The sequence below is a fragment of the Chionomys nivalis genome, chromosome 3 (assembly GCF_950005125.1).
Source record: "Chionomys nivalis chromosome 3, mChiNiv1.1, whole genome shotgun sequence".
Taxonomy (NCBI): Eukaryota; Metazoa; Chordata; class Mammalia; order Rodentia; family Cricetidae; genus Chionomys; species Chionomys nivalis.
Window position 1 is genome coordinate 60921652 of NC_080088.1, and position 23792 is coordinate 60945443.

The window sequence follows — 23792 nt, forward strand, 5'->3', positions numbered from 1 at the left end:
CCATGTACACAATGGAGTATTACTCACCTGTTAGTATATCTTTAAAATTGCTTTACTGTTGAGGAAAATATAAATTATGTGCTATGGTTTGAATGTGTCCCCCAAAGTTCATGTGTGGGAACTTAATCTCTGTAAGCATTGAAAGGCAGGATCCTAAAATGGTTTAGCCATGGTGGCTCTGTTCTCTTAACTGGAGTGACACTCTATCCTGTGTTGTGGGAGCTCCTTCTGCTCCTTCAGCCAATAGCCACTGAGATACCAGCCCATTGGGGCGTGGTCTCTCTCCCTTTAACAAAGCGGCCACTTCCCTTTTGCTCTCTGGCTTCCAGCTCCGCTTCTGGGGACTAGCCTCCCTTCCTGATTGCACAGAGGGCTGTTGTTGGGAATGGTGATCTGTAGGCTAAAGAGCTAACAGAGGGAAGTGACCGCTTTTTTAAAGGGAGAGAGACCACGCCCCAATGGGCTGGTATCTCAGTGGCTATTGGCTGAAGGAGCGGAAGGAGCTCTCACAACAATCCTGGGAGTGGGTTAGTTATCTAGGAAGTGGGTTAGTTATCTAGAAAGTGAGTTAGCTACCTAGGGTAGAATAGCTATGTAGGAAATGGATTAGTTATCTAGAGAGTGGGTTAGTTATCTAGGGAGTGGGTTCCTGATAAAGAGATCATTTCTTCTCTCTTCCTCTCTTCTCCGCCCCTACTTCTATATCTGTCGTAAGATGTTTTTCTCTGTGTCATAATGCATCAATTAGGCTTTAACCTAAGTAACCTCTGATCCTAGGCTTCCTAGTCTCCAGAACGTTTAGCCAAATAATTTGTTCCTGTTTTTTTTTTTTCTGGTTTTTCAAGACAAGGTTTCCCTGTAGCTTTGGAGACTATCCTGGAACTGGTTCTTGTAGACCACGCTGGCATCAAACTCACAGAGATCCACCTGCCTCTGCCTCCTGAGTGCTGGGCTTAAAGGCATGTGCCACCACCGCCCAGCAATTTTAGTTGTTTATAAATTGTTCAGTTTCTTTTATCATTAGAAAGGAGACATTTTCTATTTCCTGTAATTTTTTTTAGACAGGGTTTTATGTAGCCCTCACTGGCCAATATACTTGCTCTGTAGTCCAGGCTGACCTTGAACTCACAGAGATCTGCCTGCCTCTGTCTCTTGAGTGCTGGGATTAAAGGTGGGTATTAGTATTCAGGCACCTGTACTGGCCTACCTTTGGGGTCCTGACAGAATATGTTCTCAGCTGAAGCCACTAAGAGCACCTCCTGTGCACACTCACTGTGTTCCCCACCTCCCATCTCTTTCTTTTTCTCTCTCTGTCTGTTCCTTTCTCTCTCTAACTCTACTTCTCTGCCTGTCTCTCCTCCTCCCTCCTCTCTCTCTTCTGCTGATCCTGTCCCCAGATGCCAGTGTCCCCCTTTCCTCCTTTTCTCATTCCCTTTCCCCTAAAAACAAAAACAAAAAAAAAACCCTTCACATGAGCTCTGTCTTATGGCATCTTTGTCTCTCGCGCCACTTTTGAAATCACAACAGTGTGCACCATTATACTCGGCTATTTTCCTCTTCATATATACACAGGCTCTCCGATGATATAATCTCTTTATTCCTGGCTTTGGCCATTTGTGTCTTATCTTATCATGATCGGTTTGGCCAGCAGCCTACTGATTTTACTGACTATTTCACTGATGTGGGAGTTTGAATAAGAATGGCCTTCATAAGAGCAAGTGTTTGGACCCTTGGTCCCCAGTGGCACTGTTTGGGGAAGCTTAGGAAATGTGGCCTTGCTGGAGTGTCTCTAGGGGCAGGCTTCCAGGTTTTAAAGCCCCCGCCTCCACCCCCACACCCCACTCCCGATTCTCCGTGCTCTCTGTCTGTATTAAGATGTGAGTTCTCAGCATTCAGTCCCTGCTTCCATGCCTGCTACCTGCTGCTTGCTGCCATGATGCATTCTTACCCTCTGGGACCCTCAGGCCAAATCAACCCTTCCTCCTATGAGCTGCTCTGGTCTTGGTATTTCCCACAGCACAGAGAAGTGACTAACACAGTGTGTTCTCTTTCTTTCCCCTGTTTTGTATCTTACTGACTTCTCCTATGATACTTATTGTGCCCTTGTCCAACCTGACCCCTGACACTTTGGGTTTAATTTTCTCTTCCTCCTCCTCTTTTTCTTCTTCCTTTTTTTCCTAATTTTTTAAGTTCAAAGTGGAGGCTTTGGGTCACTGTTTTGAGAACTTTCTTATTTGATGATCTACACGTGTGTTGCTATGAATTTCTATTATCTATATCTTACAACTTTGATATTTTGCATTTTTGGTTTCATTCGGTTCAAAATATTTTTGCAACTTCAGTTCTGTTTTCTTCTTTGAAACTTCAGCTGGTTTCTATAACTTACTTACTGTTCTTAGTCACTTAATAATTTTTTAGCTTCTAGATATTTGGGGATTTTCCCATTACCTTCCTGTTATTTATTTCTAATTATTTCCCCTTTCAGAGAAATATTTTCTTCAATTGGCCTAAATACTTTTAAAATTACCAAAACTTTGTGCCCTGTAATATCCTGGTGAGTGTTTCCTGTTACTGAAAAGAATGTGACTTTTGCAGTTTGTGGGGGACTAGGCCATGAATATTAGAACAAGCTTGTTGACAGTACTACTCAAGTCTTCCGTGGCCTTGCTAAGAATACGAGTGCATGCCTACGTGTATCAATTATTGGGAAGCAGATGCTGAAATCTATGTGGCTATGAACTTTTCTATTTTCCCTTCGTTCTATAAGATTCCAAAGCTCTACTTTTAAGGGCATGAAGATTAGGTTTATTATGTATTCTTCATGAGTGTTCCCCCTCATCTTTATCAAGTGATCCTCTTGATCACTGGCAACCGCTTTAATATCTGTCTGATGTTGCCGGGCAGTGATGGCGCACGCCTTTAATCCCAGCACTCAGGAGGCAGAGGCAGGCGAATCTCTGTGAGTTCGAGGCCAGCCTGGTCTAGAAGAGCTAGTTCCAGTACAGGAACCAAAAGCTACAGAGATACACTGTCTCAAAAATCAAAAAAAAAAAAAAAAAAAACCTGTCTGATGTTAATAAAGCCACTTTAGCTGTCTTTTGATTGGCGTTAGCCTCACATCTTTTTTAGTTTTATCCTATTTGTATGTTATTTATTTAAAACAGTTTTCTTTAGCTGGGGATGTAGTTCAAGGGCAAAGTACTTTCCTAGTATATAAGGGCCCTGGGTTTGATAATCAGCACTGCAAAAATAAATGTATGAATTAAAAGAAGTTTCTTGTAGGTAGCATATAGTTGGGTCACTCTTTTTTATTCAACTGCCACTTAACTGGGGATGTTTAGACTAGCTATATTTACTGTGATATTCAATATAGATACACTAATATAAATCATTGATGTTCTTTGTTTAACTCAGGTTGGCTTCCCACTTTTGCTGCCCATAAGCTGGCACGCACTTCATGTCATGTCTTTGTTTTTTATTATCAATAAATATTCTCCATTATGCTTACTTTTACATTTTTGTCTTTGACGTGCTTTTAATTTTTAAAATTATATTTGTTTTATTTATTTTCATGTATGCACACACACACACACACACACACACACACACCTGCTACAGTACCTGTGTGGAGGTCAAAGGATAACAAGTAGGAGTCAGTTTTATCTTTCTACTGTGTGAGTCCTGAGGATCAAACTCAGCCTGTCAGGCCCTTGCATCAGTGTCTTTACCCACTGAGCCATCTCGTAATATGTTTTTTCCATTCAATTTTTTTTACCTCTATTGTCTTATTGGTTAGAACTCTTCACTCTATTTCCTAGTAGTTGGCTTAGGGTTTATATTATACATCTTAAACTTAACCCAATCTAGCTTCAAATGATATGATAGCATTAACTCATAGCATAGGAAATGTATAACATTATACGACATCAGTATACTTTATTTCAATGTATTAATTTAGCCTTGGATCTTTCACCATTGTTGCCATCCATTTTAGTTTGAAAAATCTAAAATTAATTCTAGTGTATTTCATTTATAGTATATGTCATTTTTTAAAAACATAAGACTCTTCAATGAAAACTAGAAAAAAATAAGGGAAAGGGCAGCACAGTGATTTAGCTACTTACCAAGGTAAAGACCTGGACTGGCCTGGCCAATGTAGAAATACACAATGACAGCAACACCCATGCTAACCAGGGTATAGACCCATTGGATCACAAACATGATGAGAAGGGATGCAATAGCCTACAGAAGCAGATAGGAAGAGTAAGTTGCCTGATGGCTTTGTACAGGGCAAACAAAATACAAGACCAAGACCTCAGGAGGCAGAGGTCTCTGAACAACCTTTGAACCCTTAATAATTAAAATTTACTTATAAATAATAAAAGTAAATAAATAATAAAAATAGATAAAAATACTTATAATAAAAGTAAAGTCTGAATAATTAAAGTTTACTTACAATAGATAAATAATGAAGTTTACTTACTGTGGTAGTGTGCTAGTTATGTGGGTTTTGTTTGTTTGGTTCTTTCGCTTGTTTTATTTTTGTCAAGGTGCACTAGGGTCATCTGGGAATAGGGAACCCAGTTGAAAAAATACCTAAATAAGATTAGTCTCTAGGCATTTTGTTTGTTTGGTTTTTGATTTTGTTTTGTTTTGTTTGTGTTTTGCTTTTTGAGACAGGGTTTCTCTGTATCTTTGGAGCCTGTCCTGGAACTAGCTCTTGTAGGCCAGGTTAGCCTTGAACTCACAGAGATCCTCCTGCCTCTGCCTCCTGAGTGCTAGGATTAAAGGTGTGTGCCATCACACTCGGCTTTTTTTAAACTATTGTTGATAGATGGGGAAGGGCCCGGCAACTGCAGGGGGGTACCACCACTGGGTAGGTGGTTCTGGGGTGTATAAGAAAGCAGACTGAACAAGCCATGGAGAGCATGCCATGGTCTCTGCTTCAGTTCCTTCCTCCAGCTTCCTGCCTTGAGTTTTGCCCTGATTTCTTCTCATGGTGGACTATAAACTGTAAACTGAAATAAAACCGTTCCTCCCAAGGTTCCTTTGGTCAGTGTTTATCACATCTATAGAAAGCAAACCAGAAAGGTGGTTACAGTGGCTGCTAACTTGACAGGATCTGGAATCAGGAGAGGGGGCAACCCTCTAGACACCTGGGAGGAATTTCTTTAGATTAGGTTAGCTCCTCAGCAAGACTGTGGAGATGATTTAGATTAGATTAACTGAGGTGTTAAGACCAAGGAAGGTACCATCCCCCAGGCTTTGGTCCTAGACCGCAGAAGGAGGAGGAAGCCAGCTAATCACAGGCGTTCATTTTCCTCTGCTCTCTGACTGTGGATACAATGTGACTAGCTACTTCAAGCTCCCGCTGCAAGGGTTCTCAGTAATGAAGGATTACATCCTCAAACAATGAGCCAAACTAAACCCCTTTCCTCTTCAGTTGCTTTTGCTAGAGTTGTAAGAAAGCTAACTAAGACAGAAAACTCGTGGAGTTTCTGAAGTGTAGTCGTTGCTGTGAAGAACCTGACCACAAGGTTCTTAGCATTCTGAAGATGGTTTTCCGGGCAGCATGCAGAAGCATTTGGAACTTTGTGATCGTAAAACCTTTGAATGCAGTAAGTGAAGACTAATCGACCACTCTGGTAGGAGCTTGGAAGACAAGAATGCCAATAGAAATTCAGACAGTGGAGACCCAGCTTCTGAAGTTTCCAACAGAAACAAGGACATTATCTTAAAATGGGGGGGGGGGCATTCATGTGACATTTTGGCCAATACTGAGACTTCTTCTGCTCGTGTTCTAAGAACTTTAGTGAAGCTGAATGTAAAGAGGACAGACTCATTTGTTTCGTAGAGGAATTTAAGACAGGAGAGTATCCAGGCTACGGTATGCTCTTTCTGCTGTACTTTTTCAGGTCAGTGAAAATATATAAAAAGTTGAACATAAGGGGCTGCGGAGATGGCTCAGAGGTTAAGAGCACTGCCTACTCTTCCAAAGATCCTGAGTTCAATTCCCAGCAACCACATGGTGGCTCACATCCATCTCCAATGAGATCTGGTGCCCTCTTCTGGCTTGCAGGCACACATGAAGGGAGAATGTTGCATACACAATAAATAAATAAAGTTGATTGAGGGAGAATGTTGCATACACAATAAATAAATAAATAAATGAAGTTGAACATAAAGGTAGAAGTAAGGTGTGGTTTGTCAAGGATAAGAGTTTAGTAAGTTAAACTACGAACCAAGGAGCATGCTGAAAAAGAGGCTATAATTGTTAAAAAGAAACATTCTGCTTTGTGATGAGACATCGGGAAAGATATCCTCAGGGCAAGACCCCACCCATTAAAGGGGCCATTTTGTGAAAACATAAATTTATTGAAAAGGTAAGAGCCTAAATTGAAATAGAGACTGTCACTGAAGGGAATTCCCCAATCCTCTGAGACACCTGCCTGGAGGCATGTCTTCCCAGGGTTAGCACACAAAAACTGATAAACCATGGTCTAAGGAGGTCAAGCTGTATCCAGAGCTGGCAGCAGAACTTGGCAGCACTATCACTATAGTGCTGGCTCTCTGTGCATGAAAGATGCAAGACTCAGGGTGCTGTGGCATCTTGAACCACAGTGCCAGAGAGACACTGAGACTTGCCAGTGTGCTGTAAGGCTGGAGCCCCTTTGAGGAGGCCTTGAGAGGCCATGGTGGGAAAGTGAGCTGAAGCCTATGCTACTATAAAGTAATGTAGGATCCCAGGAGATTGGAGATGCCTGGACCATGGGCTATCTGCTGAGGAAAGCTACAGGAACAACGGGCAGCAGGCCTAAGAAGAAAGACTAAGCTCCCACAGGCAGAAGAGCTATCTAGGTAGGGCTATCCAAACCTTTTTGAGCCCCTATGATTCCACAACCCCAAAACGGTAGACATGAAACTGCAGGATTTGATGTGTGCTTTGCTAGATCTTGGTCTCACTTTGTTCTGATCATTCTTTGCTATGCTCCCTTTCCTTTCTTTTGGAATGAGAATATTTATTCTGTGCCATTGCATACTGGAAGTAAGTAACTTGTTTTGATTTTGTAGGAGTTCATGGTTAAGAGACTGCCTGGCATCTCAGATGAAACTTTCAAATTGGGCTTTAAGCACTGTTGAACCTGTTAAAGGATACAGGGGCCTTCAAGGTCAACTAAACACATACTGCAATATGAAATGAGCATGAGGACCAGGGGTGAAAAGTTAGGGCTTAAAAGTAAATGGTTTGATTGTTAAATTGACAAGGGGTGGAATTGTGGTTGGTTAGCGTCAACTGTCAACTTTAAAATCGGGATCTAGAATCCTTATTCTGGATTCAGAATGGAAAGAGTACACTTACTGAAGCAAGTTTTTGGGGAAACACCCTTTGAAGGTAACTCCTTAATTGAAGCCACCAGCAAGCAGCTACTCTGTCTCAGTTACTGTTCCTGTTGCTGTGATCCTGACAAAAGCCACTTAAGGAAGAAAGGGTCTATGGTGACTCACGGTTAGAGGCTCACAGTTAGAGGCCCACAGTCATAGCTGTCATAGTCTTGAGTCACAGCAGTGGGAACTTTGAGGCAGCCCATCACACTGTACCCACAGTCTAGAGCACAGAGTGCTCATACAGCTTACTTTCTCAGCCCAGGATCCCAGCCCAGGGAATGGTGCCACCCCTCAGTGGACAGCTCTTCCCACCTCAATTGATGAAGATAAGCCCCACAGACATGCCCCAAAGCCTGTCTCCCAATCCATTCTAGATCTTATCAAGTTGACCTTTGAGATTAATTATCACACTATTTTACACTGTTCCCTGCAATCAACAAATTAGCATGAAATTAGTAACCCGGGGTGATCAGATATGATTATTTAAATAGTAGATAATTGATTAAAATGAGCGGTTGATTAAAAGTAAATCTTGTTGTAGTGGTCTCATCTTAATTCTAATAAAGCAAGCAATTTAATCATGTTGATGCTAATTAATACTTTCTCTTACCCCAAATCACACCCCCCCACACACACACACCCTTCATCTGAATCATTCCTTAAGGACTCTGAAATCAAGACGAAACTACTCACCCCTAACAGGGAGACCCAGGGGTTACACATCCAAGTGTAGAATGCACTTGGTCTCCTCTGGACCTCTTGTTCCTGAAGTCTGCATTTCAGAAAGAAATCTAAAAAATGAATTAGCCAAATCCTTCATTACCGACGTAACTACCAATCCCTCTCTATTTTTACAAGCAAATATCTTCAAGTTCATGGCCCCTGATTTTGCAATCGGGCCAAGAGCTAGCTCCTAGCACTTGCTCACAGAAAAGGAAGGGTGAGGGGCTTCTGGCCTCATGCCAGGCACAGACCTAAAAAAGAATGGGAAGAAAGGCCAGAGTAGAAGTGGGAGCCGCCCCAAGTCTAAGCACATGTGTCCATATCTGTCGTCTGGGGAAACTCAAAGTCCAGATCTCCTTTTCCTTCAGGGTTCCAGGCGCGCTGGAGCTTCTCACAGTGGCACGTTTTATTCTGCTCTTTGCCTTCTCGGTTTACCTGACTGCAGACATGCTCATTTACCCATGAAAAGGCATGTAGATCATTTTACTATGTGTTCCAATCACTGTGAGCGCTGCTGTGCATGGTGATTCAAACAATTGGTAAAGCTGGGTTAACTTTGCTGTGTGTTTATACCGTATTTTGACATTAAACTTTCATAGCTGGTTGTTCGGGAAATGTGTCAATTCCTTCATCTTTACTCTTCAGCATCAAATTCATTCTTCAGCCAAAATACCTTGAATGTGCCAGCTCCTCTCCCAGTCCTTCCTTCTTTGCTCTGTGTCCTGGTCCTGTGTCACTCACCAGTTTTCTTTTTCTTTTCTTTTGTTTTTTTGAGACAGGGTTTCTCTGTCCTGGAACTAGCTTTGTAGACAGGCTCGCCTCAAATTCTGTCTCCTAAATGCTGGGATTAAAGGTGTGCACCACACCGCCCAGTTAATATGAGAGTTATTCTTTTTTAAAAAATACTTTTTAAAGATTTATTTAGGTACACAGTGTTCTGTCTGCATGTATGCCTGCAGGCCAGAAGAGGGCACCAGATCTCATTCTAGATGGTTATAAGTCACCATGTGGGTGCTGGGAATTGAACTAAGGACCTTTGAAAGAAGAGGCAGGGCTCTTAACCTCTGAGCTGTCTCTCCAGCCCCTCACTCACCAGTTTTCTTCTTTCTTTGGACTGCTTCTGATGGGTAGGTCTCTGGAATCCTGCTGGGATCCACTTCTCATAGATCCCTTATTTCTCTGCTTGTCCATTATCTGTCCCTCAAGTCACAGCCCATATCACTGTGTCACAAGAGCTCATCCCAATAAAACGATCTAGTCCCTCATAGTATCCACATTTCCTTTGTCCAGCCGTCTTTCTCTCACAGAATTTACTGTTATTTGTGTGTGTATTCATATATATATGTGCTTCTACACCCCTGGATCACATGTATCTAGAGGACAGTCCTTGAGGCTAGGACTCCTGGCTGGCAATCGCTATGTGTGTCACTGTATGTCTGCTATCTTCTCTGGACCCTGTGCCCTTTAGAACTAGTCCCTCTGGATCACTGTGGTGGTGGGATCTGTAATCTCAGTGCTCAAGAAGCTAAGGTAGAAAGAAGGATCACAAATTCTAGGCCAGACTGGACCACACAAAGAGACTATGACTTAAAAGCAAGAACTAACCCAGATTAAACCAAAACATACCTAGCCCCTCTGAAGTAGGTCAGATTAATCCTATTACATCACACAACCTACCTCAAGACCGAGCAATACCACTTTTTGGTATATACCCAAAGGATGCTCAATCACACCAAAGGACATGTGTTCAGCTATGCTCATAGCAGCATTGTTTGTCATAACCAGAATCTGGAAACAACCTAAATGCCCTTCGACCAAAGAATGGATAAGGAAAATGTGGTACATTTACACAATGGAGTACTACACAGCAGAAAAAAATGACATCTTGAAATTTGCTGACAAATGGATGGATCTAGAAAGCATCATATTTTTTTGTTATGAATCTTCAATATCACTCAGTGTTTATTTGAGTTTTAAAATACATTTGTCTTAGATTATAAAAAGAGATTCTCCATAAGCAAAGACCAAATTTCAAGGTTATCATTTTCCAAATATACAGCTAGACATTGAACCTATCATAGTGTGTTCTGTTTCATTCATTATTCTTGTTCAAATAACTCTGCTATCTGCTGTGGGAAAACTGTCACAATAAGCTTCCTTACTCTTAAATTTTTAACAACAGTTACTCTTCTTTTAGATTTGCAAAAATGTAGAAAACATCATATTGAGTGAGGTAACCCAGACCCAGAAAGACAATTATCATATGTATTGGTTTTTAGACATAAATCAAAGAAAAACTAGCATACAAATCACAATCCCAGAGAACCTAGAAAACAAAGAGGCCCCTAAGAGAGACATACATGGATCTAATGTACAAGGGAAGTAGAAAAATACAAGATCTCCTGAGTGAATTGGGAGCATGGGGACCATGGGAGAGGATAGAAGGGGAGGGGAGAGGAAAGGAGGGGGTGAAAAAATATATAACTCAATAAAAACAATTTTAAAAAGTTATAAGAGTTAGCCAGGAATATGCCTGAGCCATTGGCTGGTGTAGGAGGTCCTTCTGTCTATGTGTTGTTTTTATTGGTTAATAAATAAAGAACTGCTTTGGCCAATAGCATGAGAGGAGGAAGGTGGAGTGAGAGAGAAGTCATGGAGCCACCGCTGGAGATAGACAAGCTATAACTTTGCTGATAGGCCATGACCTCATGGTGATGCACAGATTAATGTAAATGGGTTAAATTAAGATGTAGGAGTTAGCCAATAAGAAGCTAGAGCTAATGGGCCAAGAAATGATTTAATTAATTCAGTTTCTGTGTGATTATTTCAGGTCTAAGCTAGCCATGCGGCGGGGGACCAACAAGCATGTCCTCTCTCCAACAATTGGCTAAGCAGTGTTGTAATTAACATAGTTTCTATGTAATTGTTAGGGTCTAGGTGGCCAGGAAACCAACGCGCAGTCTCTGTTTACATACAGTAAGCCAACAGCCAATATCAACCTAAATGGAGAGAAACTCAAAACGATTCCACTGTTTTTGACTCTTTATCATATTTACCACTTATATTGCAATTTATGTTTGCTAATCACTCATCTTCCCTCACAAGAAAGAAAGTTCCATGACACCAAAACCTTCCTGAATCTGATCAGCATGTTCTCCCAACATTTAAAATGGACCATGGAATGGGGATGTTTCATACCTGTGGTTGAAGAAATAAGCCATTCACCACCAAAGACATGGTCTCAAAACCCGTTTGACTTCATTGTGTGCTTAAAGTACTGCACTTGGAGTTCCTCACATCCATATTTGAATGACAAATAGCCTCTTTTAAACCTCTGGGCCTTTAAGAGTTTGTGCACAAGAAGTACCCTGTAAGTCTAATTGTGGATCAAATCAAAATGTCAAGAGTTGCCATTGGTTTGAATGGATGGCTCCGTCTCTTTTGGAGACAGAGTTTAGCTATGAAAGCCAGGTTGGCCTGAACTCAGAATCCTCTGGCCTCTGTCTCCTGGGTGCGGGGATGAGACACCATGCCTGGTTTCATTACTTTTTTTTTTTTTTAATTTTTTTAAAAGAAGGAATTTGCTTAGGCGCGCTCTGACTTGAGATGTGTAATTTTCACATGTCACTCTATGAGTCATTCCTTTCAATCACAGGCTTAATGAAACACAGGTGCCCTCTTGGTTCAGAAGAAACACTGCTGGCCGGGAATGCACATCTCTGCGTCTCTGAGATGTGCCAGATGCTAAGCTTTCTCTTTCCCAACACTTGTCCATGTACAACCTCAACTCCATCTTCAGTTCCTGACTCCACTGGTCCAAGGTGCAGCAGTAATGATATGCATCCCCTGGGAACTGGGCTGTATGGGGGGATTTGGGGTCTCTGGGTCAACATGAGTCTCTCCTGTACCACAGTGTCCAGAGCTTCCATCCAGTCCCGTGACCGTGAGGGGAAACAGCAGACATTTAACAGGCCTGCGCTGCTGAGGCATGGTATGCAGCGGGTTGGGCTTGTTCCATGCATTTCCCACCCACCATATCTTCAAGTTACTAAGGGCTTATCCGGACACACCTCTACAGCAAGCCAAGAGAAGCATCTGTATTGTTTCTAAAGGAAGTATGCGTGATTGTGTATATGTGTGGGGTGTGTGTGGGGGGGTGTATATGTGTGAATGTATGTGTGTGTGGGGGGGTGGGGGGTGTATATGTGTGATTGTATATATGTGGGGGGATCCAAGTACATGAGAAGAAGGAAGAGGTTTGCTTGTTCCCTTGGCAAGTAGACAGCCTTGCTTCGATTTTGTTATTTTGAGATAAAGTCTCCCATAGCCCAGGCTGGCTTCAAAGTCACTGATTAACCATGACCGGTCTTCTGTCTCTCCCTCCCAAGAGCTGGAATAGAAGTGTGAGTCACACTGTCCCCATAGTCACAAGCCACGGAAGGAACAATCCACAGCAAGCTTCTCAGTGACTTTACCCAAGTGTAGCAAAGCAGGCAGTTCCTCATAGTTCTAAATGACCGTATAGACTGACTGAAGGGAGGTTTTCCTCTTGGCAGGTTTTTTACTATAAGAGCCAATCTTATGAAGGTTTGAGGGGGAGAGGATGGTTGCTCATGCCAGCTGTACTGGGGAGCAATCACCAGGAAGGCAGCTGTACTTTCTCAAGCACAGTTCGGAAGCAACATGGGAGCCAAGCGGTGCATCATACATGTTAATAATAGCAAAGTGACGAACAATGCATGGTACTGACCTCAAAGCGAGGGGCATGGCTGTGTCTTATGTTCATGAAACTCACTCACATACAAATATCTTAAGCGTGGGGGAACCCGATTGTGTCCATTTTTCAGTTAAGAATTTACGTGATTTTGCAGAAATTACTTAAAATCCCTACTAACCCATCTCTGAAAATTCATTCCCATTCTCTCTCTTTTTGTGACTCTGGGGATCAAACCCAGGGCCTGTGTGTGATGAGCAGGTACTCTACCACTAAGATACACTGCCACTCCCACTCTGTGTCTTTACTGGAATATAAAAGCAACACACAGAAACCAAAGATTTAAGCTGTCACAGTTTGCACAAAGTTGTGTACAAAACCTGCATGATATTTTAAAGCATATTGATATTACAATTTGCTTAGCTACTTTCCAAACGCTGATTGTTTATTTCTAATTTGTCATCAATACAAACAATGATGCCATAACAATCATAAACACATTTTTTTTTTTTTTTTTTTTTGGTTTGCTGCTTGGGTTGGGTGGTTTCCCTGATACACAATTCCCTAAACGGATTTTCCCACATCAGGTCAATTATACAACTCTCCAATTCCTGGTACATCTTCAAAGATGGCTTTCCATGATGGGAGAACCAGAGGGGCTTTTAATAAGAAGTGCAAATTTAAAATTTGCAAAAATAAGTGCAAAATTAAAAAATAAAACCCAACTACCTGAGGGTTTCAGGAACTTACCAAATGAGGAAAATAATTGAAAATCATTCGTTTTTCAAATCCTGCTGGAGTGTAGGGCTCTGTAGTACAGGAGGAATGTGGTCTCCTGTACTCAGGAGATCAAGGCAGTAGGAGTACAAGCTCAAGGCCAGCACAAGCAGTTTAGTGAGGCCCTATCTCTAAATAAAAAGTAAAAACAAGGCTGAGGCTGTTGTTCAGTGCTAGAGAGCTTGCCTGGGATAGCCAGGGCCCTGTGTTCAATACCAAGTACCAAATGAAACCAAAAACTAAATCAAAAAACTGCTGGGTATGATCAGGACATATTGTCTGTCCACAGAACATTATCAGAGAATGAGTTTAGAACGTTTAAAAACAAACAAAACAATTGCCTAGCTTAGGGTGCTGACAGGGATTCTGTGGTCTTCCTGCCAGCTGCAGGCTTACAGAAGGGACAAAGAACTGGGATCAGGGAGAGGAACAAGCTTTTAAAGCTAAATGTGATGAGCATGGAAAAGAATGGAGCATCCCACCCTTCCTTCGCTTTGCTAATGCGGTTTGCAGACTTAGCCAGGCCAACAACAGCCTAGAGATTCAATGGGAGAGCCTGGAAAGGAAAGATGCTGCAGGCCCAGCTAGCTCCCATGTTTCCCTGGATGACTGGGAAGGTCTGAATGTCTGGGGAAATGGAAAAGCCTAGGGAGACTGGAGATCTGTCCCAAACTAATTGTGCTTCCCACCCCGCCCCACCCCACCCTGCCCCACCCCCTGCACAGCTGGCAAAAGTCTATGGACCTTGTAGACTCAGAAGCCACCTTCTGGGAGAGGGGAGCAGGCTTCTAAAGTCGAAAATTAAAACTAGAATATAAAACCAACTAAAGACATCAGCAGCGGGACTGGAGAGATGGCTCAGAGGTTAAGAGCACTGACTGCTCCTCCAGAGGACCCAGGTTCAATTCCCAGCACCCACATGGCAGCTCACAACTATCTGTAAATCCAGTTCCAGGGGATCTGACAACCCTCATACAGATACACATGCAGGCAAAACACCAAAGCACATTAAAAAAAAAAAAAAAGCATCAGCTCAACATGTTCTTGAATTTGATGAAAAAACTGGAATCGATGGGTCCAAGAAAAATGAATTAACTGATGTGTCTTATAGCAAATTATATCTGATTAACAGACGAGCACCTTTTTAAAAAAATGTTAATGACTTAATAGATATATCTTTGTTTGAGACAGTATTTCACTGTACAGCCCAGGCTAGCTTGAAACTCACTAGGTAGCCCAGGCTGGTTTCAAACTCCTAGTAATCTTCCTGCCCCATCCTCTTACATGCTGGAATTACAGGTGTGTGCCCCCACACAACAGCAGTGAAATCTAGAAAATGATTTAGGTTGTATTTGTTTCATTGGTACCATAATCTAAATCATAGTAGGTACCCTCAGCATGCACTTTTGAATTATGCATTATTTTTTTTTAATTTACGTGTGTGTGTGCATGCATTTGTGTGTACCACAAGCATGCAGCACCTGCAGAGGCACTGGATCCCCTAGAACTGGAGTTACAGATGGTTGTGAAGCTGCCATGCGAGTGTTGGGAATAGAACCCGGGTCCTCTGGAAGAGCAGTCAGTTCTCTAAACCACTAAGTATTTTGTTTTGTGCTTTTGATGTCAGACAAACCTGTGCTCATATCCTGACTATCTGACATCCTGAAGCACCCACCTTCTCCAAGCTTCAGTTTTATCATCCGTAAAAGGCTGATAACAAATGCCTGTCTCTGGGCTTAGGGATAAAATAATTCGTATTAAAGACTCATTGCTGTGAAGTCTCATAGACATACTCAGCAGGATTGCTAATTTTGGCAGTATATACCTAAGAATAAAACTCTGAGCTGGGCGGTGGTGGTGCACACCTTTAATCCCAGGACTCGGGAGGCAGGGGCAGGTGGATCTCTGTGAGTTCGAAGCCAGCCTGGTCTACAAGAGCTAGTTCCAGGACAGACAGAGATACACAGAAAAACTGTCTCAAAAAAACAAAAGACAAGAAACAAAACAAAACAAAAAAACAAAAAAAAAGAAATCCCTAAAACTCTGTTGAATGGCTATGAATGAATCTGGGCACCAGATTTTCCAATGTAAACTGTGTATTCATGTCTCCTGACCTCTGAGAAGAACCTGGAGCCTGACCTTCCTGTTTTTGAAAATAATGATGCTCTTATCAGTTGTGTTTGGCAGGATAACTGATCCTTTCTGTGACACTGTATCACACAAATGGTTTTTATTTCTCGTTAATCAGTTCCTTTTTGCTTTGATGATGAAAATCACAAGCATCTCTCTTGCCCGGCTGGTAGAAATAAGGGCTCTGTGTGCATGTGCGCTATAAAACAGTCCCACGTCATTTGACTCGTGCTCTCGGGAATACTTGATCCCCGTGCATTCTTATCACCCAAGGGCATTAGGCTTATTAAAGACTACATTTGTCTGACAGTTTAACTCTTGTCTAGTTTACTGATTAGGGTCTCAAAGTTTGGGCCACATCTGTTCAACTGCTCATCCATTTCACTAGACCTCACCAGATGTTTGCTTCCTTCCCTGGCTTGAGAGGGAACGCGGCGATGGGTGCAAAGGTGAAAAGGCCCCTTGTGCAATCCAGAGAAGCACCAAGGTCAGGACAGAGGAAGAAAGGGATGCTTATTTTCCTTAAGACAAGCAGACGGATGGGGAACAATGATGGCCATGGGAACAAGTCCGATATAAACGTCTAACAGTGATAAGGACTTAGGCGTCTCCTAGGAATCAAGTGTTTTCGGTTTGCAGTGGAAAAATTCTCAAAGTCCTCAAAAGAGGTGAAAGTCTTTAGAAAGCCAGATGGATTTTAAACGCCAGAGCTTTCCAAATAGAGAAAGAGGAGGAGGCGAGGCAGTCTGGGGGGACAGCACAGGCTACGAAAGACAGGATGGAGCCGAACGGGATGGATTCAGGCCCTAGCTGGGGCTAAACCACAATGCTCTGTACTGGGTGCTCAGGAGTGGCCCAGAGGAAGGCGAGGGCAGAGCTGAAGAGCTGGGCCTAGGACACAGATCTGGACTTCTGACGAAGGGCCTGGGAGTGCAGAGAGGCATCTAAACAAGAGGGAGAAATCAAGCCATGGGCAGTCCAAGGAGGAGAAGGGGGGAGAGTCTGGAGGCGGCACACTAGTTTGGGGACTTGGCAAAAGTCCAAGAATGAGTTGAGGCGTGACTGTGCCAAGGACAAGGCAGCAGGAAGGGGACAGAGGGAAGTCAACCAAAGTCGTGGCATTCCTAAGCCTGAACCGCAGGTTAGTGCCCACTTCATTCATTAAACATCACAGCCTGGCCCAGTGAGATGGCCCGGCAGGGAAGGGCCCTTTCTGCCAAGTCTAATGACCTGAGTTCAATCCCTGTGACCCACGTGGTGGAAGGAGAGCACCAACTCTTGCAGGTTGTCCTTTGACCTCTGCACCAGCATGTGCACCATGGCACATGAGTGAGCACACACACACATAAACAGGGAGATAATAGATAAATAAACATTTTTTTAAACTCACAGACTGACCACATGTCACGCAGAAGACAGAAAGGTACTGAAACAAGTGTGAACCCGAAAGCAGAGGGCAGAGAGCAGAGACAGAAGTCAGTCCCGGAAGGTGAAAGGACAGCGAGGCCAGCGTACATGGAGCAGAAGAGGTGAACTCTGGGCCCCACAGATGGTGCTAACAGGAGCCGCCGCCATCCCCATGGAGGACCTCAGCAGAGCTCAGGCCAGTCGGCTGATGACAGGGTCTGTCTCCTTTCCCAGCAAACCAAGGACCAAGCTCTGCTTTCACAATCCCCTGTCCAAGGTGTTTTTCCTCTAAAGAAATCCAGCCATCGTATCTGTGCTTGATACAAAGAGAAGGGGGCTGAAGGTCTGGGCCCCACACAATAGGACTTGCTAACTCCCTTCTTTCATTCAACTCCCAGCATGCAAGCTGCCATCTGTGTCTCCCCACCCCCCACCGCAGATTAGACCTAAAAGGAATAAAAGAGCCTTGGAGAAAGCCTTCAACTATTCACATTCAAGCCAGTGAAGAAGACAACTTATACCCAGACATTCTGCAGTAAGGTTTCCCAAGTGACAAGTCTTGTTATGTTCAGATCTTCTAAATGGCTCTTAGGACAGTTGTCTGTCCCTTGTCATCCACTAATAACATGTGTCAGGATCCCCCATGGATACGAAAACTCACACCTCACATATGAAATGCAGTGTTTTCATAGACCTACACATTCTCTAACATGGTAAATTATGTCTACATTATTTATAGTGCCTAATGCAATGGAATGCTGTGTAACTAGTTATCAAAATGTATTAATTAGTGAATAAGGCTAAAAAAGAATAATAACACTTCATTTCAGTATAGATGCAATTACCACAGGACTAAATACAAGACAGGACAGTGGCAACGTTTTTTTTTTCAAATTCTTTTCTTTTGTATTTGATTAAATCTATGGATATAAGACCATGGATACAGAATGCCAAATATACATTAGCTGTAACCATAAAAAGTTAAACAGGTGATCTAATAAAAGCTTGGCAATACACCTGAAAGCTTTAGAACAAAAAGAAGAAATAACAACCAAAAGAAGTAGATAGCAAAAAATGATCAAACTCAGGACTGAAATCAATAAAATAGAAACAAACAAACGAAAAGAATCAATGTAAAAAAGAGTTGGTTCTTTGAGAAAATCAGTAAGATTGATGAACCCTTATTCAAATTAACTAAAGGATAGAGAGAGAATATCCAAATTACCAAAATCAGAACTGAAAGGGGGGCATAACAACAGACACCAAGGAGATCCAGAGAATCATAAGAACACACTTTAAACACCTGTAATTCACCAAATTGGTAAATCTAAAAAGAGGTGGGTAATTTTCTTGATACATACCACTTACCCAAGTTAAACCAAGATCAGACAAACAGTTTAAACAGACCTATAAGTCCCAATGGCATAGAAGCAGTCACTAAAATTTGCCCAACCAAAAAGTCCAGGGCCAGATGGTTTTAGCACAAAATTCTACCAAACTTTTAAGAAGAATTAATGCCAATTCTCCTCAAATTATTCCACAAAAAAGGAACAGGACTATTGCCCAATTCATTTTATGAGGTCACAGTTACCCTGAAACCCAAACCACATAAAACCCAACAAAGAAAGAAAATTACCAACTAATTTCCCTTATGACCATAGATACAAAAAATATCAATAAAATAATTGCAAACTGAATCCAAGAACACATCAAGAAGACTTCATCCCAGAGATGTAGGGATGGTTCAACATACATAAACTAGTAAATGCAGTCCACCATACAAACAAACTGAAAGACAAAAACCACATGATTGTCCCATTAGATGCAGAAAAGACCTTCGGACAAAATCCAACAGTCCTCCATAATAAAAGTCCTGGAGAGACCAGGGACACAAGAAACATACCTCAACACAATAAAGGCAATTTAGAGCAAGCCCATAGCCAACATCAAATTAAAAGGAGAAAAACTCGAAGTATTTCCACTAAAATTAGGAAAAGGTTATCCACTCTCTCCATATCTATTCAATATAGTGCTTGAAGTCTTAGCTGGAGCAATAAGACAACTAAAGGAGACCAAGGAAATACAAATTGAAAAAAAAAAATCAAAATACCTTTAGTGACAGACAGTAAGATACTAAACATAAGAGACTCTTAAAAAATCCACCAGGAAACTTCTATAGCTGATAAACACTTTCAGCAGAGTAGCAGGATACAAAATTAACACACACAAAAAAAATTAATGGCCTTCATATATGCAAATGACAGACAGAGAAAGAAATCAGGGAAACAACACCTGATATATATGTGTGTGTATATGTTTGTATACATATACATATATACATATATGTGTGTATTTATATATATCTTGGGGACAACTCTAACCAAGCAAGTAAAAGACTTGCATGATAAAAACTTTAAGACATTGAAGGAAGAAATTGAAGAAGATATCAGAAGATGGAAAGATTCCCCAATGCTCATTGATCTACAGCAGGATTAATATAGTAACGTGGCCATCCTACCAAAAGCAACGTACATAATCAAAGATATTCCTATGAAAATTTCAACACAATTATTCACAGAAATTGAAAGGACAATTTTCAGCTTCATATAAACACACACACACACAAAATAGGATATTTAAAACAATCCTGAATAATCAAAGAACTGCTAGAGGAATCACTCACCATTCCCAGTCTCAAATTTTACTACAGAGTAACAAAATAGTAATACATGACCGTACTACAGCATGGTCTTGGCACAAAAATGGCACATTGACCAATGAGATAGAATTACAGACCCCATGGACACCTAGCTTTGGACTGAAAAGAGCCAGAAATACACAGTGGGGAAAAAAAGGCAGCATTTTCAACAAATGGTGTTGGTCAAACTGGATGGTTGCATGTAGAATAGATCCCCATAGTTATCACCTTACACAAAACTCAACTCCAAATGGATTAAAGATCTCAACATAAGTCCTTATGTATTTCGAATCTGATAGAAGAGAAAGTGGGGAGAAGTCTTGAGCTCATTGGCACAGGAAAAGACTTTCTAAATAGAACACCAATAGCTCAGGTACTACAAACAACAATTTATAAATGTGATCTTGTAAAACTGAAAAGCTTCTGTACGGCAAAGAACACCATCATTCAGAGAAAGCAGCAGGCTACAGCATGGGAAAAGATCTTTACCAATTACACATCTACTTGAAGGTTAATACCTAAAATATATAAATGGTGTAGGAGTTCCTTCTGTACTATATTTGTGTTGCTTTCATTGGTTATTAAAGAAACTGCCTTGGCCTAGTTGATAGGGCAGAATTCAGGTAGGCAAGGAAGACAGAACAGAATTCTGGGAAGAAGGGCAGAGTGGCAGATGCCATGATTCTCCTACCCTAGACAGACACTGGTTAGACTCATGCCGGTAAGCCACAGTCAAGTGGCGATACACATTAATGGAAATGGGTTAAATTAAGATGTGAGAGTTAGCAAATAAGAGGCTAGAGATGATGGGCCAGGCAATGTTTAAATTAATACAATTTCTTTGTGGTTATTTCGGGGATTAAGCTAGCCAGGTGGCAGGATGCAGCCCGCTCCTCCACTCAACATATAAAGAACTAAAGATCAATCAAACAACAACAAAATACCAATACATCAAGAAAACAAATAACCTGCCAGGCGGTGATGGTGCACACCTTTAATCTCAGCACTTGGGAGACAGTGGCAGGAAGATCTCTGAGTTTGAGGCCAGCCTGGTATACATAGTGAGTTCTAGGACATCCAGGGCTACATAAAGAAACCCTGCCTCAGAAAACAGAGCAAGACAATAACAAAAACAAATAAATAGGGTACAGGGGGACCAAACCAAAGGGATGGCTCAGCAGTTAAAAGCACTGGCTGCTCTCCCAGAGTTCCTAAGTTCAATTCCCAGCAAGCACATGGAGAACTGTAGTCACATGAGATCCGATGCCTTCTTCCAGTGGACACAGACAAAACACCCACATACATAAATTACCTAAACAAATAAATCTTCTTTTAATGGGGTGCAGAACTAAATAGAGAATTCTCAAAGGATGAAACACTTAAAGAAATGTTCAGCCTTCCTAGTCATCAGAGAAATGTAAACCAAAACTACTTTGAGATTTCATCTCACACCAGTAAGAATGGCCATGATCAATAAAACAAACGACAGCTCATGCTGTTGGGGATGTGGGGTGTCTCAGTTAAGGTTTCTATTGCTGTGAAGAGACACCATGACCACAGCAACTCTTACAAAGAAAAACACTTAATTGAGGAGGTGGCTTACAGTCTCAGAGGTTTGGTCCATTATCACGGTGGGCAGCACAATGTGTGCCAGCGGACATGATGCTAGCTACATCTTGATCAGAAGACAACAGGAAGTGGACTGGGTGTCACACTGAGCCTGGCTTGAGCATATCGGAGACCTCAAAGCCCACCTCCACAGTGACTCACTTTCTCTAACAAGGCCACACCTCTTAATAGTTCCACTCCCTTGGGGGCTGTTTTCTTTCAAAACACAACACGAGGTAAAGGGAGCATTCTTTCATGGCTGGTGGGAGTACAAACTTGTACAGTCACTATGGAAATCAGTGTGGCAGTTCCTTGGGAAGCTGGAAATATATCTACCTCAAGATGAAGATATTCCACTCTTGCATACACCCAAGGACTCTACACCCTACTTCAGAGACACTTGCTCATCCATGTTCATTGATGCTCTGTTCACAATAGCTAGAAATTGGGAACAACCTCGATGTCCATGAACAGATGAATGGCAAATGAAAATGTGGTCCATTTATACAATGGAATATTATTCAGCTTTTTAAAATTGAAATCTTCAGGTAAATGAATGGGTCCATAAAAAAAATCATCCTGAGTGAGGCAACCCAGACCCAAAAGGACAAATATGATATGTATTTTCTTATATGTTGGATGTTAGATTTTTAAGCCTTTGATAGAAATGCTGCTATCCACATAATAACAGAGGTCAAGTATAGACTAAGAGACAAAGCAGAGTAGAGGGAGCCTCTAATGTAGGAAAATAGAATATATAGTTATGGAAACCAGTGGGGTGGGGAAACCAACAGGATCACATGGAAAGGGGCAGCGAAGAAGTAAACGAGGGATTACAGGGAGGTGCAGCTGACACTAAAGGCCATTTGAGGGGTCATATGGAACTGTTATAGTAGCTTTATATAAAGAACTACATATGTGTGTATATTTAGATTTTATATATACATGTGTATATATGCATATATACACTGGCGTTGATATATAGATATAGATATTCTAAATCACCAAATAACAAGGGAGACAAGGAAGACAAAGACCCAACTAGACATCTCTTGCCACCATGTGAAACATTTGGTGCCAGGAATGGGTTATATTTAATGACATGCGCCAAAGGGTCCATGAGAACTCCCAAACAGCTCACACTCTTGTCAAGGCTATTGGTTATTCTCCACAAGCTGATTGCAAGGCCCTATTGCTAAAGACAGCAGCTATATTACACATTAAAGGCAGAGAAGTCAAGCTGGTGCCTAACTAGAGCCTTCACCCCTACTGACTGGTGTTCCTGGTCCTGGATAGCACTATGCACACCACCAGAGGAGAAAGGGAAACACAAATCCAGCTCCAGACCCTTTCATCTGGAATGGTGACCTATCTGCAGGATAGGCTGGTGCCATCGTGGCATTATGGAAGTAACCAACCACTATGTGATTTGATTTGATTTGATTTGATCTGACCCACTCCATGAGACAGAACTCAGGCCTGATAAGACTTGGGTGGCCAGGAATTTGATACTAGACAGGCCATGGACCTAGGGGGAAAGCAAAGTACTATTGTTCTGTTAAAGGGACGTGACAATAAAATGATTCCTAATGACTTTCTGCCATACCTATACATCAGTGTCTTGTTCAGCCTCCATCAGAGAAGCTTCTTCCTGCAGGAGATGGGAACTAAGGCAGTGACCCCCACAAGAGGACACTGTGCAGAGAGTAAGAGTCCTAAATGGGATGTCTTCATCAAGCCTCTCTCTCCCCTTAGGACTCGGGGAACTATGCAGAAAAGGAGGCAGAAAGATTCTGAGAGCCAGTGGGGATGGAGGACATCAGGAAAACAGTGCTTTCCAGACACAGCAGGGCTGATGCACACATGAACTCACAGAGACTGCGGCAGCCTGCACAGGCCTGCACAGGTCCATGCCAGATAAGGTCCCCACACCAAGAAGGGATGTGGACATGAGCCTCCAGTCCTAACCCAGAACCTATCTCCAACTGATAACTGCTTGCAAAGAAATAATTGGTTTTCTCTAATAGAGCTTCACTGGGCTTATCACACTTAAGGGAGGCCCCAGGACCTGCAGGAGACAGCCAGTACAAAATGAACTCAGTGGTGTTTTTGGAGATGTTTTGTCTGAGAATTTTTACCTTGTCCTTTGTTTATGTTCTTACCTTTTATGGTTTCCAGGTGTGTGTGTGTGTGTATGTGTGTGTGTTGTGTTTTTTCTTTGCATCCCCCCAATTTGTCTGTTTGCTTTGCTTTATTCTAGTTTAGTTTTTTTTTTTTTTTTTTTTTTTTTGCCATTTGTCTTTGAGAGAGAAAGAAGGTGTGGAGTTGGCTGGGTGAGGAGAGGGAAGA

The 23792-nt window shown here is 42.0% G+C and overlaps 1 protein-coding gene across 1 annotated transcript in view; it reads right to left on the reverse strand.

The window, feature by feature from the left end:
* Slc12a8 (solute carrier family 12 member 8) overlaps positions 1-23792 on the reverse strand; it is a 155717-nt gene that overhangs the window by 10632 nt on the left and 121293 nt on the right. Inside the window, exons 10-11 of the mRNA XM_057765372.1 lie at positions 8080-8177; positions 4125-4242 (exon numbers count right to left, since the gene is read on the reverse strand). Of these exons, the coding sequence (XP_057621355.1) occupies positions 4125-4242; positions 8080-8177 (216 nt within the window). The remainder of the gene's footprint in view (positions 1-4124; positions 4243-8079; positions 8178-23792) is intronic.